General features: G+C 24.4%; 8 protein-coding genes across 9 annotated transcripts; 3 read left to right on the top strand and 5 right to left on the bottom strand.

The window, feature by feature from the left end:
* Window positions 1-539: 539 nt before the first annotated feature.
* On the bottom strand, window positions 540-3,760 carry LOC122856522 (membrane metallo-endopeptidase-like 1). The gene is made up of 17 exons (XM_044158196.1): window positions 3,628-3,760; window positions 3,445-3,528; window positions 3,274-3,382; window positions 3,171-3,219; window positions 2,883-3,089; window positions 2,772-2,807; window positions 2,450-2,591; window positions 2,266-2,377; window positions 2,112-2,202; window positions 1,863-2,042; window positions 1,693-1,793; window positions 1,565-1,623; window positions 1,428-1,479; window positions 1,321-1,343; window positions 1,045-1,226; window positions 799-966; window positions 540-719 (listed from the first exon to the last, which is right to left on the bottom strand). Exons 1-17 carry the CDS (start codon window positions 3,758-3,760, stop codon window positions 540-542), a joined length of 1,908 nt encoding a protein of 635 aa, XP_044014131.1.
* A 1,112-nt stretch (window positions 3,761-4,872) lies between these two features.
* LOC122858154 (ADP-ribose pyrophosphatase, mitochondrial) lies at window positions 4,873-6,020 on the top strand. Its single transcript, XM_044160871.1, has 3 exons — window positions 4,873-4,921; window positions 4,992-5,219; window positions 5,282-6,020. The coding sequence occupies exons 2-3, from the start codon at window positions 4,994-4,996 to the stop codon at window positions 5,914-5,916; spliced, it is 861 nt and encodes a 286-aa protein (XP_044016806.1). The 5' UTR covers window positions 4,873-4,921; window positions 4,992-4,993; the 3' UTR covers window positions 5,917-6,020.
* LOC122858133 lies at window positions 5,780-7,768 on the bottom strand. Its single transcript, XM_044160841.1, has 5 exons — window positions 7,346-7,768; window positions 6,993-7,277; window positions 6,702-6,917; window positions 6,180-6,625; window positions 5,780-5,887 (listed from the first exon to the last, which is right to left on the bottom strand). The coding sequence occupies exons 1-5, from the start codon at window positions 7,616-7,618 to the stop codon at window positions 5,884-5,886; spliced, it is 1,224 nt and encodes a 407-aa protein (XP_044016776.1). The 5' UTR covers window positions 7,619-7,768; the 3' UTR covers window positions 5,780-5,883.
* A 161-nt stretch (window positions 7,769-7,929) lies between these two features.
* Window positions 7,930-8,496, top strand: LOC122858197 (mitochondrial import inner membrane translocase subunit Tim8 A-like). Its single transcript, XM_044160934.1, has 2 exons — window positions 7,930-8,251; window positions 8,326-8,496. Exons 1-2 carry the CDS (start codon window positions 8,168-8,170, stop codon window positions 8,494-8,496), a joined length of 255 nt encoding a protein of 84 aa, XP_044016869.1. The 5' UTR covers window positions 7,930-8,167.
* Window positions 8,497-8,512: 16 nt separating this feature from the next.
* On the top strand, window positions 8,513-9,607 carry LOC122858138 (peroxisomal biogenesis factor 3). The gene has a single exon (XM_044160851.1). It carries the CDS (start codon window positions 8,513-8,515, stop codon window positions 9,605-9,607), a length of 1,095 nt encoding a protein of 364 aa, XP_044016786.1.
* On the bottom strand, window positions 9,495-12,611 carry LOC122858095 (sodium-dependent nutrient amino acid transporter 1-like). The gene is made up of 11 exons (XM_044160783.1): window positions 12,222-12,611; window positions 12,051-12,140; window positions 11,845-11,956; window positions 11,603-11,773; window positions 11,296-11,518; window positions 10,863-11,234; window positions 10,427-10,793; window positions 10,258-10,357; window positions 10,015-10,191; window positions 9,861-9,955; window positions 9,495-9,788 (listed from the first exon to the last, which is right to left on the bottom strand). Exons 1-11 carry the CDS (start codon window positions 12,234-12,236, stop codon window positions 9,699-9,701), a joined length of 1,812 nt encoding a protein of 603 aa, XP_044016718.1. The 5' UTR covers window positions 12,237-12,611; the 3' UTR covers window positions 9,495-9,698.
* A 2,899-nt stretch (window positions 12,612-15,510) lies between these two features.
* On the bottom strand, window positions 15,511-17,910 carry LOC122858100 (sodium-dependent nutrient amino acid transporter 1-like). Of its 2 annotated transcripts, XM_044160788.1 has the most exons (8): window positions 17,812-17,910; window positions 17,483-17,729; window positions 17,192-17,420; window positions 16,751-17,125; window positions 16,307-16,673; window positions 15,958-16,234; window positions 15,810-15,898; window positions 15,511-15,737 (listed from the first exon to the last, which is right to left on the bottom strand). In XM_044160788.1, the coding sequence occupies exons 1-8, from the start codon at window positions 17,836-17,838 to the stop codon at window positions 15,603-15,605; spliced, it is 1,746 nt and encodes a 581-aa protein (XP_044016723.1). In that variant the 5' UTR covers window positions 17,839-17,910; the 3' UTR covers window positions 15,511-15,602. The 2 variants fall into 2 exon arrangements, with proteins under 2 accessions (XP_044016723.1, XP_044016724.1); XM_044160789.1 differs by lacking the exon at window positions 15,810-15,898 and having other exon boundaries at window positions 15,671-15,737.
* A 260-nt stretch (window positions 17,911-18,170) lies between these two features.
* On the bottom strand, window positions 18,171-19,394 carry LOC122858134. The gene has a single exon (XM_044160842.1). The coding sequence runs from the start codon at window positions 19,392-19,394 to the stop codon at window positions 18,171-18,173; it is 1,224 nt and encodes a 407-aa protein (XP_044016777.1).
* Window positions 19,395-19,675: the final 281 nt, after the last annotated feature.

Below are 19,675 nucleotides of genomic sequence, written 5' to 3'. Positions count from 1 at the left end.
TATTTATTATGTTTATATTATAAAAACATACAATAATATTTTACAAAAATAATATTAATAATAAATAATTATAGAAAATTGTTGAAACGAAAAAAAAATATCGAAATTATATTTTTAATTTTATTGTATTGAATTAAATTTAAATATAAAATTTAAATTTTTTCATTTATAAAAAATTAATTTATTTACAAAGAGAAAAAAAAATAAAATTATTTAATTTATTACCTCATTTTATTGTCGTTGATGTTTTTTAATTTACTGATAAAAAATTGATAATTTAATAATTCAAAAACAAAAAAAATAAACAAATATAAAAATTATCATAAATTAATATTAAAAAAAAAAAAAAAAAAACATTTTTGTAAATAATTAATTATAATTACACTATATTTTTAGGTACAAAAAAAAAAAAAGTAATATTTTAGTGATGTTAATATTATAAAAATACTTATTGATTCTTTGATTGAAATTTTATACCTGATTTTTATTTTAAAAAATTTTCTTTTTATTTTTTTCATTTGTTAATTGTTATTTTTAGATTAATACCAAATGCCACATTTTAATGTTGGATTCATAACTGTTCCTGGTTTGCATTTAAAAGTTTCAGCAAAATCTTCCATATTTGAAAGTGTTCCAGCTATTCTAAATGTTGATGGACAATGAACATTTGATATCATCATATTGAGCATTTTTTCAGCAGGTATTGCCTCACAAAATGTCTAAAAATAATCGAAATCATTATTATAAATTATAATTATAAAAACAATTATTTTCTTAAATTAAATTAAATATATTTACGTGTGCATAGGAGAGAAAAAATAGTTGTCGTGTATTGAGATGTTCAAGACCAGGTAGCCTCATATTTTTCGATGGAAATTCAGCAGAATGTTTTTTGAATGCTTCAAAAACAGCTCTAACTCCAGTTGAATCTGCAATATTCTCTGACAATGTTTTAATTGGATCTGTCTGTTATAAAAAGATATGTTTTTTTTATATTTTTTCAATTATCAAAAAAATAAAATTAAAACAATAATTAATTCTTACTCTGTAAGAAATGTTGTGATATTTCACCACATATTGTCCAAATTTATGAACAAAACATTCAGCTCGATCATTGTACTCATTGATGGTATCAGTTGACCACCAATTTCTCAAATTTCCATCTTCGTCATACTGTCGTCCAACATCATCAAATCCATGTGATATTTCATGACCAATTATATTACCTTACCAATCAACAATAAAATAAACTAAATAATTAATTAATTATACTATTTAATAATTAATAATAATTGAAAAAAAATATTTATATAATATTACCAATGCTTCCATAATTAATTGCACTAGAATTTTCATAGAAAAAAGAACAGTATATTTTTATCAGTTAATTTATTATATTTATGAGGAAAAAAAATATTAATATTTACTCTGGTTGTTCGTCATTGAAAAATGGAACTCGTAAAATTGCTGCTGGTAATGCTGAGAAAAAAAAAAAAAGACAAATTTATTTTTAATAATTATTTAATGTTTAATTTGATAAGAAAAAAAATTAATTAAAAATTACTTAAAGCATTTCCGAGATAGTAATAGAAGGCATTGACTTGGGTTGGATCAGCTATCCATCTGGAAATAAAAAAAATTATGTTATCTGGATTTTTAGATAAGTAATTAATTAATTTAATAAATTAATACTTTTTTTTATTAACTGGTCCTTTTAACGTATTTAAATTTACTTTGAGACCAAATCCACGAGTTGCTAAATGATTTAGTAAATGATTCTCTCCAACTTTGAGCTAGAAAATAAATAAAAAATAATAATTAATGATTTATTTTGATGATGTAATATTTCAATTTATATTTACATCGTTGTAAAAATCTGCAACGGCTTTGCTGTCATTGTACCAGTCAGGATATCCAATAAATTGTTTCATATTATAAAGTTTTTTTAAAGCACTTTGTCTCGAATTATTGTCTAACCAAGTTGAATTTACAATATTATTTTTCATCTCAGTAATTATTTGTTGCATTATATCCTTCACAATCTAAATTACAACAAAAATTTATATTAATAAATTAATTAAAGAGTAAATTTTTTCAATTTAAATTCTTACATTTTTAGATGTTATATTTGGAAAATATTTTTTAACATATTCATATGCAAGAGCATGTTGCATTTCATTGATTGACGTACAAAAAAACCATCTTTAAATTAAAAATTAACAAGCAATTAATATTTTTTAATTTATTTTTTTTATTTTTAAATACCTTGGTTTGTCTTCTATTCCTTCAAACTCCTCAAGTTGACTCACAAGATCAGACATCTCTTTATTTGTATGACGCAAAAGCTGCTTAACCATCCACCAATTCACCAAATTAACTGTTTTTTTATTTAAAATTAATATCAAATTTTAATAATAATTATTATAATATATAAATTAAAATAATTTACTTATAACTTTTGGTGGTGTTTTACTAAGTAATTTTGCCAATTTTGTAAAATACTGTTTTGGAAATACTGCAACAACTGTTGACTTTTCAACTTTAATTTTTGAAACTCCCATTATATTTTGAATTCGATAAAGCCAATTAATCTAAATAAAAAAATACAATAAAATTATAATTCAATTTTTAAATAAACAATTAAATTAATTCTATAAATAAAAATTATTTAAAACAAAAAAAAAATATACTTGTTGAATTGTTTTATTTTCTGATAAATCATACTCTTTTTGTAATTGTTTAATTGTTATTTTTTCCAATGTTTGATTAACATCAGAAGTCGTTGACTTTGTTTCAATCATCGCAATCTATAAAAAATTTAAAAAAGGATTAAATAATTTATACATTTTGAATGATAAAAATAAATTAAATGATAAACAAACTTGATCTAATTCCACTTCAAATTTGACTATGTCTTTAATATCATTATCAAAAGTATTTAAATCAATAAATGTTCCTTGTTTATTTGCAATTATTTTCGTAATATTTGCAATTAAATTTCTATAATTAACAACTGGCTCAAGATCCATGTCAATTGGATCAATAATTGAGACAAAACCTGCTGGTGGTTTTGGTCGTGGTGATGATAGCTAATGGAAAAAAAAAAAAAAATTAAATAATTATCATTTAATTGATTAATAAATAGAAAAATAATATTCATTTTAATTTACTGCAATTATGTGAGCAGATGTATTTGAATTATCAATCACAGCTCGAATACTGAATAGTGCTGAATCACCCATAATTTTATGAATTGTTTGATCAATTATTTGCCATGATTTATTTTTTATTTGCCATTCATTATCAGACATTGTCAACGGCCATCCACCAATTAAATTTATTAAATATATTAATCTTGAAAGTCCTTGTTTTTCTATCGTATCTATAAAAATTATTTATTTAATTAATTAATTATTTAATAATTAATATTTTTTATTAACTCACTTGTATCCATGCAAGCTCGATAAAGTTTTTTAGCTTTTATAACTGCTGAATTATCATTTTCATTCCAATTTGATTCTAGAATTGCTTTTTTTTAATTACAAATTTAAAAAAAAACATATAAATAAATAACAAATTAATATATTATTTGTATAATTTTGTTTTATTATTAAATTTTAATATTACCTTTTAATAGATACATTTTTTCTTTTTCCAAATGAATAAATTGATTTAGACTTGGATTTGTTTTTTCCCAATTACCACATGCATATTTGTAAAAATTATCACATGGTTTAACTTCATTTTTCATTCCAGCCATAATATCAGCTGCTATAAAATTATATATTTCATTATAATTTAAAAAAAATAATAAACAATATTATAATAATTAAATTGTCTTATTTTTATTACCTATTTTTTGACATAATTTTGTTTGACAAACTGGTTCAAAATGACTGGTGTTAATATATTTAGCCTCTGAATTAAACTTATTTTTATTTATAATAATAATAATTAATAATAATTGATAAATAAACATTGTCATCATTTTTAAATTAAATTAAATTTCTAGATTTTAAATTAAAATTATTTTTATATTTTTTATGTTGTGTTACAATGGTTTACGTACAATGATATGATACCTTTTGTTGGATCATCCTTTTGAGATAATATATTTGAATTAATAAATATATATATATATATTTTTTTATTGTTTAATTGCTGACTATGGCGGCGAGTATATTATTTACTTTTATAAATTTTTTTTATCTTTATTTTTTCACACTTCATTTGACAAACAATAAATTATAATCTCACATCAATGCGATGAGTTGTTACTAGGAACTATTTACACAAATGTTTCATTCAATCTGAGAAATAAATTTTTTTTTTTAATTTTCTATAATTTTTCTAGTCACGTTTTTTACATTCTTCATTCATCATTTTATTGTGATTTTTTTTTTCTTTTTTTTAAATCAATTTTAATATATATGTATTTTTTTTTTATAATAATAACTAATGGTATTTTCAATTGATAATATATTTATTTAGCTTTAGAAATTTTATTCGATAGACACGTGTTGATAATATCCACAAGTTTATATATTTTTCTATCCCGAAATTACTAAATATAAAAATTTTTTATTCTACACGTGTTGAGTACAGTTGCTGAATATATAACGATGGAAAAAATTTTTTTTTTATCACATTTAGCTTAGATGATAATAACAATGATTAATGCTGAGACTATTTATGTTTATCACTTAATAATAAATCATTTTTATTGTGTCATTGAGGGATTTATTTACGCGCGTGTATTTTAAAATACTTAAATATAATTTTCCCTATTTTATTTAGTGAAATAATTGTTGCCAAATTAATAAATATAAAAAACAAAAATTACTATTGTTATTTGTCAAAATGTCAATTAAAAAAAAAAAACAAAAACAAACAAACAAGAAAATTTCGAGAGCAAGTTAAAGTATGTATATAAATTTATGTTGATTATATATTTGCTCAATTTAATTTTTATAATTATTTTTGTAAATTAGATATGAGATTAAATACAATTAAAATGTTGCACAATAATTGTCGTGGAGGGATTTATCAATCAAGTAAAGTCCAAAGATTTCAGGTACCAGATGATAAAGTTGATTGGTCAATTGATTATCCAGAGTACAATCCACCAGATTACACATCATCTGTTGTTGTAGGAAAACCTTGGGCTGATCTAGACATTGATGATCCTTCTTTTAAACCAAAATGGAATCAAATTGATGGTAAATAATGATATAAATAATTCATATATTAATTACATTTTAAAAATTACTTTTATCATCAGGTAAAATTAATCGACATTGTCACAATGGAATTTACAAATTCGATGATAATAATCGTCCAATAAATCCAGCTGGTAGAACAGGAATACGAGGAAGAGGATTGTTAGGACGTTGGGGTCCAAATCATGCAGCTGATCCAATAGTAACACGATGGAAACGTGACATTGCTGGCAATATAACAATAAACAATGAATCGAAAAAACAAATTTTACAATTTATTGGAATTAAAAGAAAAGATACAGGAGAATGGGCAATACCTGGTGGTATGGTTGATGCTGGTGAAGTAATATCATTAACATTAAAACGTGAATTTATGGAAGAAGCATTAAATTCAATTGGAAAAACACCAGAACAATTATCAATTATTACTGATTCAATCAATAAATTATTTTCTAATGGTGAAGAAATTTATAAAGGATACGTTGATGATCCAAGAAACACTGATAATTCTTGGATGGAAACTTGTGCTATGAATTTTCATGATGATGATGGAAGTCTTGTTGGTAGTATACCACTTGAAGCTGGTGATGATGCATCAAACGTCAGATGGATTGACATTGAACAAAATTTAAATTTATATGCTAATCATATCAATTTTATTCAATTAACTGTTGAAAAAAAAAAAGCACATTGGTAAAAATAATTAAATTAAAACGATTTTTTTAATTTTAGAATTGAATTATATTCTACTAAAATAAATTTTATCTTAATTCATTAAAATACATTTTATATACAAATATATACACAGTTTTTTGTTATTTTTTTTTTATTATCATTAAATTTTTTATTATTTATGAGACAATAAAATCACACAGTGATGGCATAATATCACGTCAAACTATTCAACAGTTATGCTAGTAATAATGATAAAAATAATAGATAAAAAAAAAAACATCTTACTGTACTGCTTCCATGAGAATTGGTACACTTTTCGGCTGAATTCCCAAAAAGTTAAGATAATAATCGTTATTACCATAATTATTTATTGGATAATACGATTTGTAAGAATTGTCATACAAATCATCATCATCATCATCATCATTATAATTAATTTTTGATGAAAATATATTTATACTACGTTTAAATATATTTGTTGCTGTTTTTGATGGAACAGTTGATTGTGTTTTGTTACTTAAAGCCAGCTCTTTTTCTTTAATTTTTATTTTTTCTAATTCCAAAGCAGTTTTAGCATCATGATGACCAAGATTTGCTGCTTTTGTAAATAAATCACGAGCAATATTTTTATTTTTTACTAATCCACCACGTCCTTGAGCATAAAATACTCCAAGATTATACATGGCATCAGCATGACCTCTTTTAGCAGCTTCTTTATAAAATTTAGCTGCCTATGAAATTTTAAAAAAAGTAAACTTTATTAAACTTTTGAATATAATAAACAAAAACATAAAGAAATAAAATTACCTTGTTTATGTCACTAGGTATACCAAGACCAAGTTGATAACATAATCCTAAATTAAACATACTACCTGGTGATGATAATTTAGCACCAGTTGTAAAATGTTCAATTGCTTTTTTATACTGTTTTTCACCAAGTGCCTTAACACCAATTTGCAATTCTAATTCACTCATAACTATTTTATGAATAGCTGTGAAATTTTCTTTTGATGCACCCAATGCCTAATTTTTTAAAAGTAATATATAATTAATTAAATTGCATTAGCTATAATTAATTTAATTAATTATTATTCTTACTTCTTGAGCTGTAATTGGTCCAATTGGTACATCTTCCAGCCATTCATTATCACCTTTGATAAGTTCATCTTTATTATTTGTATTAGAATTTGGAATACAATTGATAACTGGAAGTATATCTTTTGGTTTTAGATTAAGACTATTTAACAACAAATGTGAAATATTATTTTTATGAAATTGTGAAAAATAACATTTATTTTCATTACGACGACGATGTTTTTCAAATATGTGCTTTCTTATGCACGGTGTTTGACATATTACCCATCCAAGAGCTAAAATTCCTGACTAAAAAAAACATTTCAATTAATTAATCATTTGTTTTTTATTATATCAACAATTAAATTAACACTTACCCAACCAAGAACATCACTTATTGAACGTTGTGCACATTTATTCCAATCAGAATAATGTTTTTTATCTTTAGCACCACGATTATTAAATAATCCGCAAAAACTATTTTGATGTTTAACCAAATCAATGCATGAATTTTTAATATTTAAACATGATTTTTTATAGCTTAATATATTTGAATTATTTTCTTCATTTTGAGCTTGCGAATATACATTTGTAGGACAAACACGACGTTCCAAAGTTTCTCGTAATCCTCTTGTTAAATTTTTCCACATTTTTTAAAAATTTTCTTGTTGATATTTAATTTTTTTTTAAAAATTTTATAACAACTATTATTGTTGTCATTTAGTAATAATATTTATGTTTATAATTTAATAATAATATCACTTTTTACGTTAAACAGCACAACGCTGTATCAGACGTCGGCCATTTGTAATTATTAATTATTATTATTATTAATTATTGAATTTTTTTTTTTTTAGGTTAAAGCAGAGAGAAGAGAGAGAGGTCCCACGCACGATAATTTCATAATCATCAATATTTTTTTGATAATATTTTTTTTTGTACTTTGTACACTTGTCTACGTCTGTCTTTTTTTTTTGTAAATATTATTATTTATTTATAATTATAACAAATTAAATAACCGTAAAACTTGTTCAATAAGAGATTACAAAGTCCATTAAAAGCTTATAATTTCTAACGTTTCTTCATATTATTAATATAATATATTAATAGTTAATTTAAAATAATATCAACAATAGTTGAATAATTTATTAGTTTTATGGCTTAAAATATTTATAATTAATATTGCATATTATAAAATAATGAACTCATTAAGTGGATCAAATAACAGTGATCATCAGCTAAAACAATTTTTAGAAGCAGCATCAGCAAACCAAAGATTTCAGGTAATAGTTTTTAATTTTAATTTATAATAATATATGTTTTGTTAATATGTATTTTTTTTATTTAATAAATATAGGCACTTGTGCACAACTTGACAGACATTTGTTGGGATAGCTGTGTGGATCATCCTGGTACACGATTAGAAACAAAAACTCAAAAGTGTATGGTTAATTGTGTCGAGAGATTTATAGATACAACAAATTTCATAACAAATCGTCTAGCAAGAGCTGCTAATCAACAAGATTAATTGATAAAAAAAAAAAATGTTTTCTGGAGTTAAAAAATTTATAAACCATCATAAACGTAAATTTGTTTTTGGTGGTATTATTATTGGTGGTATATTTGTAATATCAAAATATACACAAAAAAAAATACAAGAATGGCATCAACGTGAATTACAAGATATGTTATTAAGAACAAGAAGAAGTCAACATTTTGAAGGTACTGAAAAATCTTGTAATCAAACAATAACAAGTGTTTCAAGTTGTATTAAAAATTCAATATTAACAACATTAGACAGTGATAAAATAATAAATGACCTAAAAAATGGTACAATTGATAAAATAAATGGCTGGAACAAACTTAAAATATATTCAATTGCTAAAACAGTTACAATTATATATGCTAAAACAATGATTGTAGCAACATTAAGAGTACAAGTAACACTAATGGGAGCACATATGTTTAAAAATTCACAAGTCAATGAAATGATAAATAATCTTGATGATGATAAACAACAAAAATATTTAACACTATGTAGTTATTTTGTAGATAATGGAATACAAAAATTATGTTTATTTATAAAAGATAAAGTTGATGATATTGTTAAGACAGTATCATTGGCTGATAAATTAACAATTAGAGATTTGGAACAAATTTATAGAGGAATTATGTCAAGTATACTTGCTGATGAAGAAAATAATCCAGTTAAAAATTTAGCAAGTTATATGTTTGATTGTAATATTGATGAGTCAATTGATGATCCAGTACTAAAAAAAATTATCAATGAGACTCTTGATTTAATGGAGAGTGAAGAAATACAGCAATTAATGCAGTCGAGTGTTAGAAAAGGATTTGTATTATTGATTGATCATATATCAGAATATTTTAATGATACTGATCAAAATGGAATAACAAATAAAAATTCATTGTCCATGAAAAATGGATTATTTTCTGATTTACTTGTTGATTTTAATAAAGCAACAATGCCAATGGCTAAAATCATTCCAATAATAAATAGTCAAGTTAATGAATCATCAAGTTGTAATGATATTTCAACAGTTTGGCTACAAAATTTAATTGATGATGATAAATTTAAAACATTTGGTGCCAATATTTATGAAGCATTTAGTTTTTAAATATTTTTCACTTAATTATTTGTAATACTATTATCGGTTAATTTACTTGAAGCTGTGTTGAGTTTAAAGAATAAAAAAATTTCATACTAATTTATTCTTTACGTTTTAATTCTTTAAATTGTTTCCATTCTTTTCGTAATTTTGAATTTTTTGGACCCCAATCTTCTGTTGATTTCCAAATCTATAGAAAAAAAAAATATATTACAAATTATTTTCTCGTATTTATTTTATATTTTAAATAATTTTATATTACATCTTGCCAGCTTTTTTCTTGATTTCGATACATCAAAAGACCAAATAAAATTGGTAAAGGAACAACTCCAATAGCAAGTAACATCCAACCAGCAACTAAAATAATTTATTTTCATATAAATATCAATCAACACTCAATATAAATAAATAAATACCATATGCAAATGTTGGATAATATTCATCGTTATAACGAATTGGTGTCATGGTAAATAAAAAATAAGAAAGTATCAAAAAAAGCATAACTGGTGTTAAAAAATTCCAGCATAATTTCCAATAAAAACTTGGTCTTTTGCCAAGCATAAATTCAATGTCGTCTGAAAAATTTTCAATTCCTAAAAAAAATAATTAAAAATATTATCCTCAATTGGAATTTGAAAGAAATAAAAATATTTCCATACCGTATATCCATGAAATAGCAATGATTTCGAAACACGCAAGGACAACTATGATAAAAGTGCCTCCATAATAATCCACAAGATTTAAAATATACTGTCCACTCTGTTACCAAAAAAATTCCATCAATATTATGACTATTTTTAAAGTTGATGATTAAAAATAATAACTCACCGGAGTGCAGTAAATAATTCCAACAATAAAACCAGCAAAACAAACTCCCAATGATATTTTCCACTGTTTAACATTATAAAATTGATCTTTAAAAACACTTATAACAACATTAACCATTCCAGCTTGTGATCCAATACCAAGAATAAATAGCATTAGAAAAAAAAATATTGAAAATAATTCTGGTAGTATAGTAAATTTTCCAAGTGCCTCCGGATATGATATAAAAGCTAGACCAGTACCAGATCTAACAACTGAATTAAAATCATCTGTTCCAAGTTCATGAGCTAAATTACCAAGTATACCAAAAATTGTTGTACCAGAAATAAGGCTTGTTAGAAAATCCATAGTTGTAATGATGATACAATCTCTTGAAAAAATAAGCAACGTTTTATTTATTTATTTATTTGTTTATTTATTTAGCATGATTATTAATTACCTTGTTGCATTATGAGAAAATTTATTGTAAGATGAAAACATTGTAACAGCACCACAACAAACACCAAGTGAAAAAAATGCTTGTGTTACAGCTGCATACCATACTTTTGGATTTAAAATCATACTCCAATTTGGTTTGTACAGATAAATGATACCATCAATAGCACCATCAAGTGTAACTGCTCTTACAAGAAGAGTCAACAAAATAATATATGGAAATAATGCTAAAAAATATGATGCTTTACCGCTACTTTTAATTCCTTTATATAAAACAATAAATACTGCTATCCAACTTGCTCCAAGACATAGAACCAACACATATGATGGAGAACCAAGACCATTATTTATACTATTTTCTTTGAGAACTGTATTTCTAAATTAAATAAATCAAATGAATTAATTTTTGAATTAAATATTAAATTAGATATATTTACCTAAAGTACAATTCAGCTGAGCTACTTTTAGTAATATTTGATGATGATGAATTTGCAAATGATGATGTTGAATCAATACATGTATCACCCCATTCAGGTGAACATTTTGTCCATGGCAATGGTGATTCAAACGAGGCAATAAAATAATAAAGAGTCAAAGACATAAGTGCACAGTAATATGTTGTTATCGAAAATACTGCAACGGTTAAACCAAATCCAATTCCTTTTTTTAAAACGAAATAAATATTATTAATTATATACATACATTTCTATATTGATAAATAATTGGTTATTTAAATTTATTTGCCTTTAAATGCTGGTGATATTGACCAAATTTTAATACACGAATTACTTGAAAATTGTCCCAAAATCATTTCCATATAATAAAATGGTTTTCCAATTATAAATAAAACAATAATATAGGGAATTAAAAATGCACCGCCTCCGTTTTCATATGCTGTATGTGGAAATCTCCATACTAAATTTGGAAAATGTATAATTTATTTAGTAATATTATTTTTTTATAAATTTATTATAATAATTTATTACCATTTCCTAAGCCAACTGAGTAGGCAATACAAGACATTAGAAATTGAGTTGAATTTGTCCATTCGAATCTTTTGTCATCATCAGTATCATCATTTTTATTTACATTTTGATTCTTTTAAATGAAAAATTATTAATTAATTTTATTGTTAAACTGTATCTAATTTATCACAAAATTTATTTACTTTTTTTTTTATTTGTTTGCTTACATTTTGAGGCTGTTCTTTTTCATCGAGACTTATTTTTATTGATGAATTGAAATTTCCATGAGTTCCCACAAATTGATCTATATCTTTGTTCTAAATTATAATGATAATTTAATTAATATTATTGAATTAATATTAGTATTAGATTTTTATTTATAAATAAATTTTTTAAACCTTATAATTTATCATTTTATTTATATTGATAATTTAATGAATTTTAATAAATATTTAAATACAACATTTAACACTTGTAATAGACAATAATTGAATAATTTAAAAAATAATTTAAACAATGTTAATTTTTTTTATGAGACGACATTTAAAGTTGCTTGACTTTTTAAAAATGAAAGCTTTTATAAAAATTCACTTGGCTATATGTCGTTAAAAATAAAAAAAAAAAATGATAATGATAATTTAAAACAATGTGTATTGTATTTTTGTTTTCGAGTGTTAAAATGTCAATACACTTTGAGCTGATTGTGTGGATGTCTTAAAAATTAATTTTTCCTTGTATGTAATATCGGGGTTTAAATGGGTTTAAAAACCACAATGACAGATAACAAGTTAATTTTTTTTTTATCTTTATTACCAGTATGATATGAAAAATAAAAAATTAAAAAAAAAATTAAATTAAAGAAGATAAAAAATATATAATACAGCTGATTAATATTTTACTTGTTTTTTTGTATGTAAAATAAAAATATTTCTAGTCAGCAAATTTTGCAATATTGACTTTTATTTTTATAATTATAAAATTCAATTTATATCTCCGATAATAAAGAGGAACTATCGAGACAGAGAAAAAACATTTATTAAATGACAAAAAAAAAATAAAAAGGGTTATATATTTTTGCTTTTCTGAAGCAAAATATGTGAGATTTAATCTGTCGTGTCTGCATATCAAGTGATTCAATTGAAAATGAAAAAAATAAAAATAAAAATAAGAAAGAGATGAGTGTAATTTTTTAAAATAATGTAATTACTTTGGCTGAATTGAAAAAAAAAATTAACAATGAAAAACAAAGTGAAAAATAAATAAATTGAAGCTTGGATTAAAAAAAAATTTCAATCTCACATAATAAATAAATATTATGTTTATCCCTCAAATTATATTTTAACGATATTTTAAGTATTTTATCATTTTTTAAATTATTTTTCGAAATTTATTTTATATACGTTTTATATACGTATATGAAAAATATCTAATGACTCAAATAACTACAAAAGAAAATAGAAAAAAAAAAAAAGCTCATCAGTTAAAATCATAATTAGAAAATTATTTTCATTAAATTTATATTTTTTTTCTTATACAAATTTTTAAAATTCAGAAAAATATATTATAATTTTTTTTGCACGTGGTTTTTTTTTTTCATTCGACCACATGGCATCCACGTAGAATTTTTTTTTCACCTGGAAGTGAGTCATGCGGCGGGAAACGTTTTTCGAAAATTTTTCCTGGCATTAGCCAATGGCTGATCTCAGAGAGCGAAACTAGATAGTAAATCCTAGGACTTCTAGTCTTTGTCTAGGATTGTCTAGGATATATAAAGGGCCTCCTAAACGATTTTTAGTCAGTTTCTTCTTTGGTTTCGTCGGGTTAACATCACTGTAAAATTTTCCGTTCGTTTAATTCGTGGTTAGAAATATTTTTAATTACCTCGTGGTTGCTCGGTGTTGAAAAAAAAGTACAAGTTTAAAATAGTAAAATAGTTTCTTAGATTTTTGTTGGTTCGTTTTAGTTTTCGCGGAGTGAATATCGTATCGAATTTTTTCGTCCTTTAAATTTGGTTAGAAATATTTAAAACGACCGCGTGTATAGATTTACTCGTGATTATAAAGTGCTAGTGATTCATTACAAAAAAAGAAATCTGTAATTGAAATTAAAGTGATAAGTGATAAAGTGTATATAAGTGTAAAAAGTGCCAGTTGCTGATTTGGGATTTATTGGATTATTGGAGACTACCGTACCAGTTGCTATTTTTGGATTATTGGAGACTACCTTGACAATTTCTTCATGGTTTTGCTGAGAATTTATTTGGATTATTGGAGACTACCTGGACGATTCCTTCATGGCTGTTTGCTGAGAGGATGTAATGGAATTTATGTGGATTATTGGAGAATACCTAGACGACTTCTTCATGGCTGTTTGCTGGCATAAGTTAAGTTCCTCTAGATCATGATTGACTAGTTGTAATTTTTAACCTATCCCGGAAAAATGCTTCAATATCCTTGAAGTTTCAAAAAATTGTTGCTATATTTTTTGAAGCTTCTTGTCGTTCCAAATTATTATTTTATGTATAGATTTATTTTGACTGATTATTACAATTTTAATGCCAAATTAAATATAGTCGTAGTGTAAAAGTCAAAATAAATCGACCTTGTCTATCTCAAACAGAGTAGACAAGGGTGATTAGGAATTATTATCTATCGTGAAAATTTATAATAGATAAATTTTCACCCTATTTTCCATTCGCGATGTATATTTTTTATTTGATATTGAATGCACGTTTCCAAAAATACTAATAAAATTTTCAAGTATGTTCCAGGTTTTTTTCTGTTTCAGGTTTTTTATGATTTCAGGTTTTTCAGGAATTTAAAATTTTCACAATATTAATATTATGGTTTTTTTTGTTTCAGGATTTTTATGATTTCAGGTTTTTTAAGATGTTAATATTATGATTTTTTTTGTTTCAGGGTTTTTATAATTTCAGGTTTTTAATATAATGATTTTAATATTTTCAGGATTTTAATATTTTATATAATGAAATAGTGAAGTGTGAAATAATGATAGTAAGTGATAGTGGCATAGTGATTAAGGCCTAGAAATGTCCTATCACAATTAGTGATAGTGGCATAGTGAATTGAGCCTGTAGAAATGCCCTATCACAGCGAATAATATAAAATATACCTGCTGCTATGAGCGCGGGTATAATTACGTATATATATTTATTTTTTTTACACGTGCGTTAATAATTGCTGCTATATGAGCGCAAGTATAATTATATATATATATAAAAAATATACCTGCAGCTATATGCGCGAGCGCGGGTATAATTACGTATATATATATATTTTTTTTTTACATGCGCGTGCGTTAATAATTGCTGCTATGAGCGCAATCCGAAAAATTTAAAAATCCGATCGATATACCTAATTCTAGCTGCAGCTATTTTTGTATCCTCAGTTGTTCCGTTATTAGTCCTTCCAAGCTTCAATTTGATTCCAATACCAACATCCTATCTTTATTATTTCAGAAAATATGAACATTTTTTAAAATTCTTTTTAAAATTTTTTTAAATAGTAAAAACAATTTATCATAGTTGAAACTTTCAACAAATTTATTAATTTAAATAATAAAAATACAAAAATAATTTGTATTAAAAAAATAAACAAGTTGTGAAAATTATCTAAAAAATTATTAAATTACTCATGATTAGTTAATTTTGAAATGAAAAAAACAACATGTTTTTATTAGCATTATTATTATAAATATATTAATACAAAAAATTAAACAAATAGAATAAATTTTTTTTGTTTTTTTTTTACAAAATAATACTAATCAAAAAATAATTCTCGAAGAGTTCCTTTGTATTGTGATTTTTTTTTAAGACTAAATTCCTTCCATTCTTTATGATCTTGTGGATTTTTTGGTCCCCATAATTTTGATGGTGTAAATCCATATTTAACACCCTTTAAAAAAAAAAAATATATATCAATTAGAAATATTGAAAAAAAAAAAAAAGAAATATAGCTCATTCTTACATCAATCAGATAATTCTTTTTTTTAACATAAAAAATAATCCAAGACAAAAGTTGAACAGCAAAAATAGCAAATAAAATCCAACCAATCACTAGAAAAAAAATGAATAAATTGTTAAAATTAAAATTAAAATTTTCAATCAATATTTACCGTAAGCATAAATTGGAAATTCTTGTCCGTCATAAGTCGGTGGTGAATATGTAACACCAGTATAAATTAATATAACAATCATAAGTGTTGGAGTCACAATCAACCAACAAACCCGCCAATATATACCCGGTCTTTTTCCCAACATAAATTCAAAATCATTGAGAACATTCCATAATCCATAAATCCAAAATATAGATATTATTTCTAAAACTCCAACGACAATTGCAACCAGTGTTCCTCCATAGTAATCAACTAGACTAACAAACCACTGTCCACTCTAAAATTTAAATTTTCTATTAAATTAAAATTATTAAAATAAATAAAAAAATAAATATAAAGCCAAACATACTGGTGTAATATAAATATGACTTAGGCAAAATCCAGTTAACGTTATTATCAATGTTATAATCCAAGTTTTTGTATTTGTAAAATAATCACAACAAATGAGAAAAATACTTCCACACAATGACATGGCTGTACCAAGTGCCAATACAAACATCATTATAAAAAAAAGTACGGAAAATAATTGTGGTACAATATCAAAACGTGCGAGTGCATCTGGATATGATATAAATGCTAAACCAGTACCACCACGAACAACACTACCAATATCATCTGTTCCCATTTGATGTGCTAAATTTCCAAGTATTCCAAATATCGTACACCCTGCCATAAAACTTGTCAAAGTATCCAGTGTTGTTACAATCATAACATCTCTAATTTTTAATTAAAAAAAACAATATTAATTTATCAATTGTATAAATATTTTTTCTTTAATTTTAAATTAGCGTACCGATAAATTGGATGATGAAAATTGTTGTGACTAGAATAAGTTATTATTGGACCAAAACAAACACTCAGAGAAAAAAAACATTGTGTTATTGCTGCATACCAAACTTGTGGCTCAAAAAGTTTTGTCCAATTTGGTTTTATAAAAAATATTATTCCATTGAAAGCACCTTGAAGAGTTACTGCTCTTCCAAGTAGTATCAGCATCACAAAATATGGAAATAAAGCAAGAAAATAAACAGTTTTGCCAATATCTTGAATGCCACGATGTAAAACTAAAAAAACACATGTCCAACTTAATCCAAGACAAATTGATAATTTCCAAGATGGTAAACCTATACCGTCTTCAACTAAATTAGCTTCATGTAGTACTTCTTTTCTAGAAATTATTTTTTTTTTGTTAGTAACAATTAGAAAGATTAATTTTCTATAAAAAAAAAATTACCTGAAATAAAGTTCTGCTGATCCACTTATTGTTTTATTAATTGTATTTTCAAATTTAATATTGTTTGATGAGTTTATGGGAATACAAGGCTCTTGCCACTCCTTCCAACAGTATGACCATGGTAGCTGGGTGTTAAAACTTAAAAATAAATAGTACAAAGTCAATGCCATCAACGAACAATAGTATGACACAACATAGCCGGAAACCAAAGCTTGTCCAATTCCCAATCCTGTTTATTATTATAAATTAATTTTTATATTTTATTTTAGGATTATTAGAAAATACTTGTACCTTTTAAGGCTGGTATCATGTTCCAAAAACCTACGCATGATCGACCGGTAAATTGTCCCATGGCTCCTTCAAGATAATAAAATGGTTTTCCAACAAATATCAATATAATTACATAGGGAATCAAAAATGCACCACCACCATTTTCATAGGCTGTATAAGGAAAACGCCAAATATTTCCCAAACCGACTGATGTTGCTATACATGCCATTAGAAATTGTAAACTTCCACTCCATTCTCTTTTTTTTTTCTTCAATAATATATAGAAACAATTGCAGTTTAAAAAATAAATTAAATTTATTTAAATATTATCGAAATAATAGTAGACTTACAGACACATTGTTATTTGATTTATTCATGATAAAATTACAAGTGTGTTTACAAGACAATGATGAATATCAAACTGACAATATTTCTTATCAATTTTTAACTTCATATGGGTATTATAAGGTGATAAAAAAATTAATCCTTAACAGAATATTTTTCATAAAACATTTTATTATTTTATTTTTTTTTTAAATTTATATATTTTATCAAAGCGTCATATTAAATATAAATGACGACTATTTATCTAAAAAAAGATTATAATAATACCCCAAACAAATGAAGAAGAAAAAATTAAATTAAAACGAAATCATTTACAAAAACTTGCCGTAAATTTTGTTGAAATAAAAGTAAATAATAATTTTTATTATAAATTATTACCAAGCCATCCACGTGCATGAAAAACAGACACAAAATTACGTACACGTTCAAGATAAAAATGATTAACTCCTTCATCTTCCATTACATTAATCACATCTGATGCATCTAAATTATCGGAATCGGTATCCAAGGTTATGATCTTGAGCATACACATACAATGAGTAAATTCAATACAAGCATCAATTTTAATTCGTTTATCAAATGATGCTCTTGAATAAGGCTCAATATCACAATCAAGCTGTTTAATTTTTTCAATTATCGTTTCGTAATACAGGTCAATTAATTCATCAACATTTTCTTTAATAACATTTCCATCAAGTCCACAGCCAATGAAAAATGTTAGATCTCTTGTTGGTGCGAGAAATAAGTAATTTTGAAAATCAACAAATTTAACATCGTCAAGTTCGCCGTTGTCTCCTTTATGAAACATAATATTATTTGTCCAAAAATCAGCGTGGATTATTGTTGACCATGGCTCTTCTGGTACATCTGTCCACACATTAAATCCAGCACTTTCAACAGCTTTTTTACAATCTTCAAAATGTACTGACATCACTTTATCATTTTCAATGAATTTTAATTTTTTTGTAACCACTTTTGTCCAGCCATCAATATCTTTAAATTCCATACATTTTGATTTTTTTTTGAATAAATTAAATAAATCACTATGTTTTTCTTTTGTCGCCAATCCAAAAGCATGAAATTCAGCAAGTTTTTTTATTGCTAATTTAGCATGTAATAAATCACAACCTAATTTTCTATCAACAGAATAATAATTTTTTATCTTAAGATTTTCAAGAAGAATAGCAGCATTGTCATCAAATTCAACATCAGAATTTAATGATAATCTAGCACCATAAAAATCAGCACCAATATCATATAAATTATTTTTTCCATTTGAAATATTTAATTGTTTATAGTGTGGTAATATTTTTTTATACATAAAATATTCTTTTGAAAATGTAAATGGACTGTTAAATATTTCACGTTGAATTTGCAATGTTGGTGGTAATTTTGCAATGAGCCAAATATCTTCATTATTTGATAATTTCGTACGACGTATTATAACATGAACACTGACTATTTTACTACCATAATTTTCACCAGGTAAAAGAAAATCTTTTATTTCACAATTTTCAATAATAAACTCATTACCAAATTTTGGACGTAACAATGAGTGTAAATCTTTTATATCTGGATCGATAAGCATTTTTTTTATTGAATTTAAATTTAAATTTAGCACAGATGGGCAGACACGTAAACAGTTAACGGTATTATTACTGAATACTGACTGACGGACTCATCTGTTTGAGACTGAAATATTATATGAATAATTTTTTAAAAAGTGGGAGGATATTATACGAATTTTATTTGCTGTGTAATGTCCAGTGTTATATCATTGACAAAATTATCTCTAGAAAAAAAATTACTATTGAAGGTCATGCAACATATCCAGTGTTGTAAAATTAATTTTTAGAACGTACTTCTATA

Source organism: Aphidius gifuensis, linkage group LG5, assembly GCF_014905175.1.
Source record: "Aphidius gifuensis isolate YNYX2018 linkage group LG5, ASM1490517v1, whole genome shotgun sequence".
In the NCBI taxonomy this organism is placed as follows: Eukaryota; Metazoa; Arthropoda; class Insecta; order Hymenoptera; family Braconidae; genus Aphidius; species Aphidius gifuensis.
Note: the sequence above shows the minus strand (reverse complement) of the source record. Positions and strands in the feature narration are given on the sequence as shown.

Bases quoted from the DNA above. Each gene is read 5' to 3' on its own strand.
- LOC122856522 (XM_044158196.1), bottom strand. From the start codon at position 3,760: ATGGCTGGAATGAAAAATGAAGTTAAACCATGTGATAATTTTTACAAA. The intron at 2,378-2,449 runs GTAAATTATTTT...ATAAAAAAACAG, and splicing joins AACACCACCAAAAGTTATAA to TTAATTTGGTGAATTGGTGG. The intron at 967-1,044 runs GTAAGAATTAAT...TTTTTATAACAG, and splicing joins ATCACAACATTTCTTACAGA to ACAGATCCAATTAAAACATT.
- LOC122858154 (XM_044160871.1), top strand. From the start codon at position 4,994: ATGAGATTAAATACAATTAAAATGTTGCACAATAATTGTCGTGGAGGG. The intron at 5,220-5,281 runs GTAAATAATGAT...TTTTATCATCAG, and splicing joins AAAATGGAATCAAATTGATG to GTAAAATTAATCGACATTGT.
- LOC122858133 (XM_044160841.1), bottom strand. From the start codon at position 7,618: ATGTGGAAAAATTTAACAAGAGGATTACGAGAAACTTTGGAACGTCGT. The intron at 6,918-6,992 runs GTAAGAATAATA...TTAAAAAATTAG, and splicing joins GACCAATTACAGCTCAAGAA to GCATTGGGTGCATCAAAAGA. The intron at 6,626-6,701 runs GTAATTTTATTT...AAAATTTCATAG, and splicing joins TACCTAGTGACATAAACAAG to GCAGCTAAATTTTATAAAGA.
- LOC122858197 (XM_044160934.1), top strand. From the start codon at position 8,168: ATGAACTCATTAAGTGGATCAAATAACAGTGATCATCAGCTAAAACAA. The intron at 8,252-8,325 runs GTAATAGTTTTT...TAATAAATATAG, and splicing joins CAGCAAACCAAAGATTTCAG to GCACTTGTGCACAACTTGAC.
- LOC122858138 (XM_044160851.1), top strand. From the start codon at position 8,513: ATGTTTTCTGGAGTTAAAAAATTTATAAACCATCATAAACGTAAATTT.
- LOC122858095 (XM_044160783.1), bottom strand. The intron at 10,794-10,862 runs GTAATTAATAAT...TATTTTTTCAAG, and splicing joins TTTTCTCATAATGCAACAAG to AGATTGTATCATCATTACAA. The intron at 10,192-10,257 runs GTATGGAAATAT...TATTTTTTTTAG, and splicing joins TGCTATTTCATGGATATACG to GAATTGAAAATTTTTCAGAC.
- LOC122858100 (XM_044160788.1), bottom strand. From the start codon at position 17,838: ATGAATAAATCAAATAACAATGTGTCT. The intron at 17,421-17,482 runs GTACAAGTATTT...AATAATAAACAG, and splicing joins CATGATACCAGCCTTAAAAG to GATTGGGAATTGGACAAGCT. The intron at 17,126-17,191 runs GTAATTTTTTTT...AATAATTTCTAG, and splicing joins TCAGCAGAACTTTATTTCAG to AAAAGAAGTACTACATGAAG.
- LOC122858134 (XM_044160842.1), bottom strand. From the start codon at position 19,394: ATGCTTATCGATCCAGATATAAAAGATTTACACTCATTGTTACGTCCA.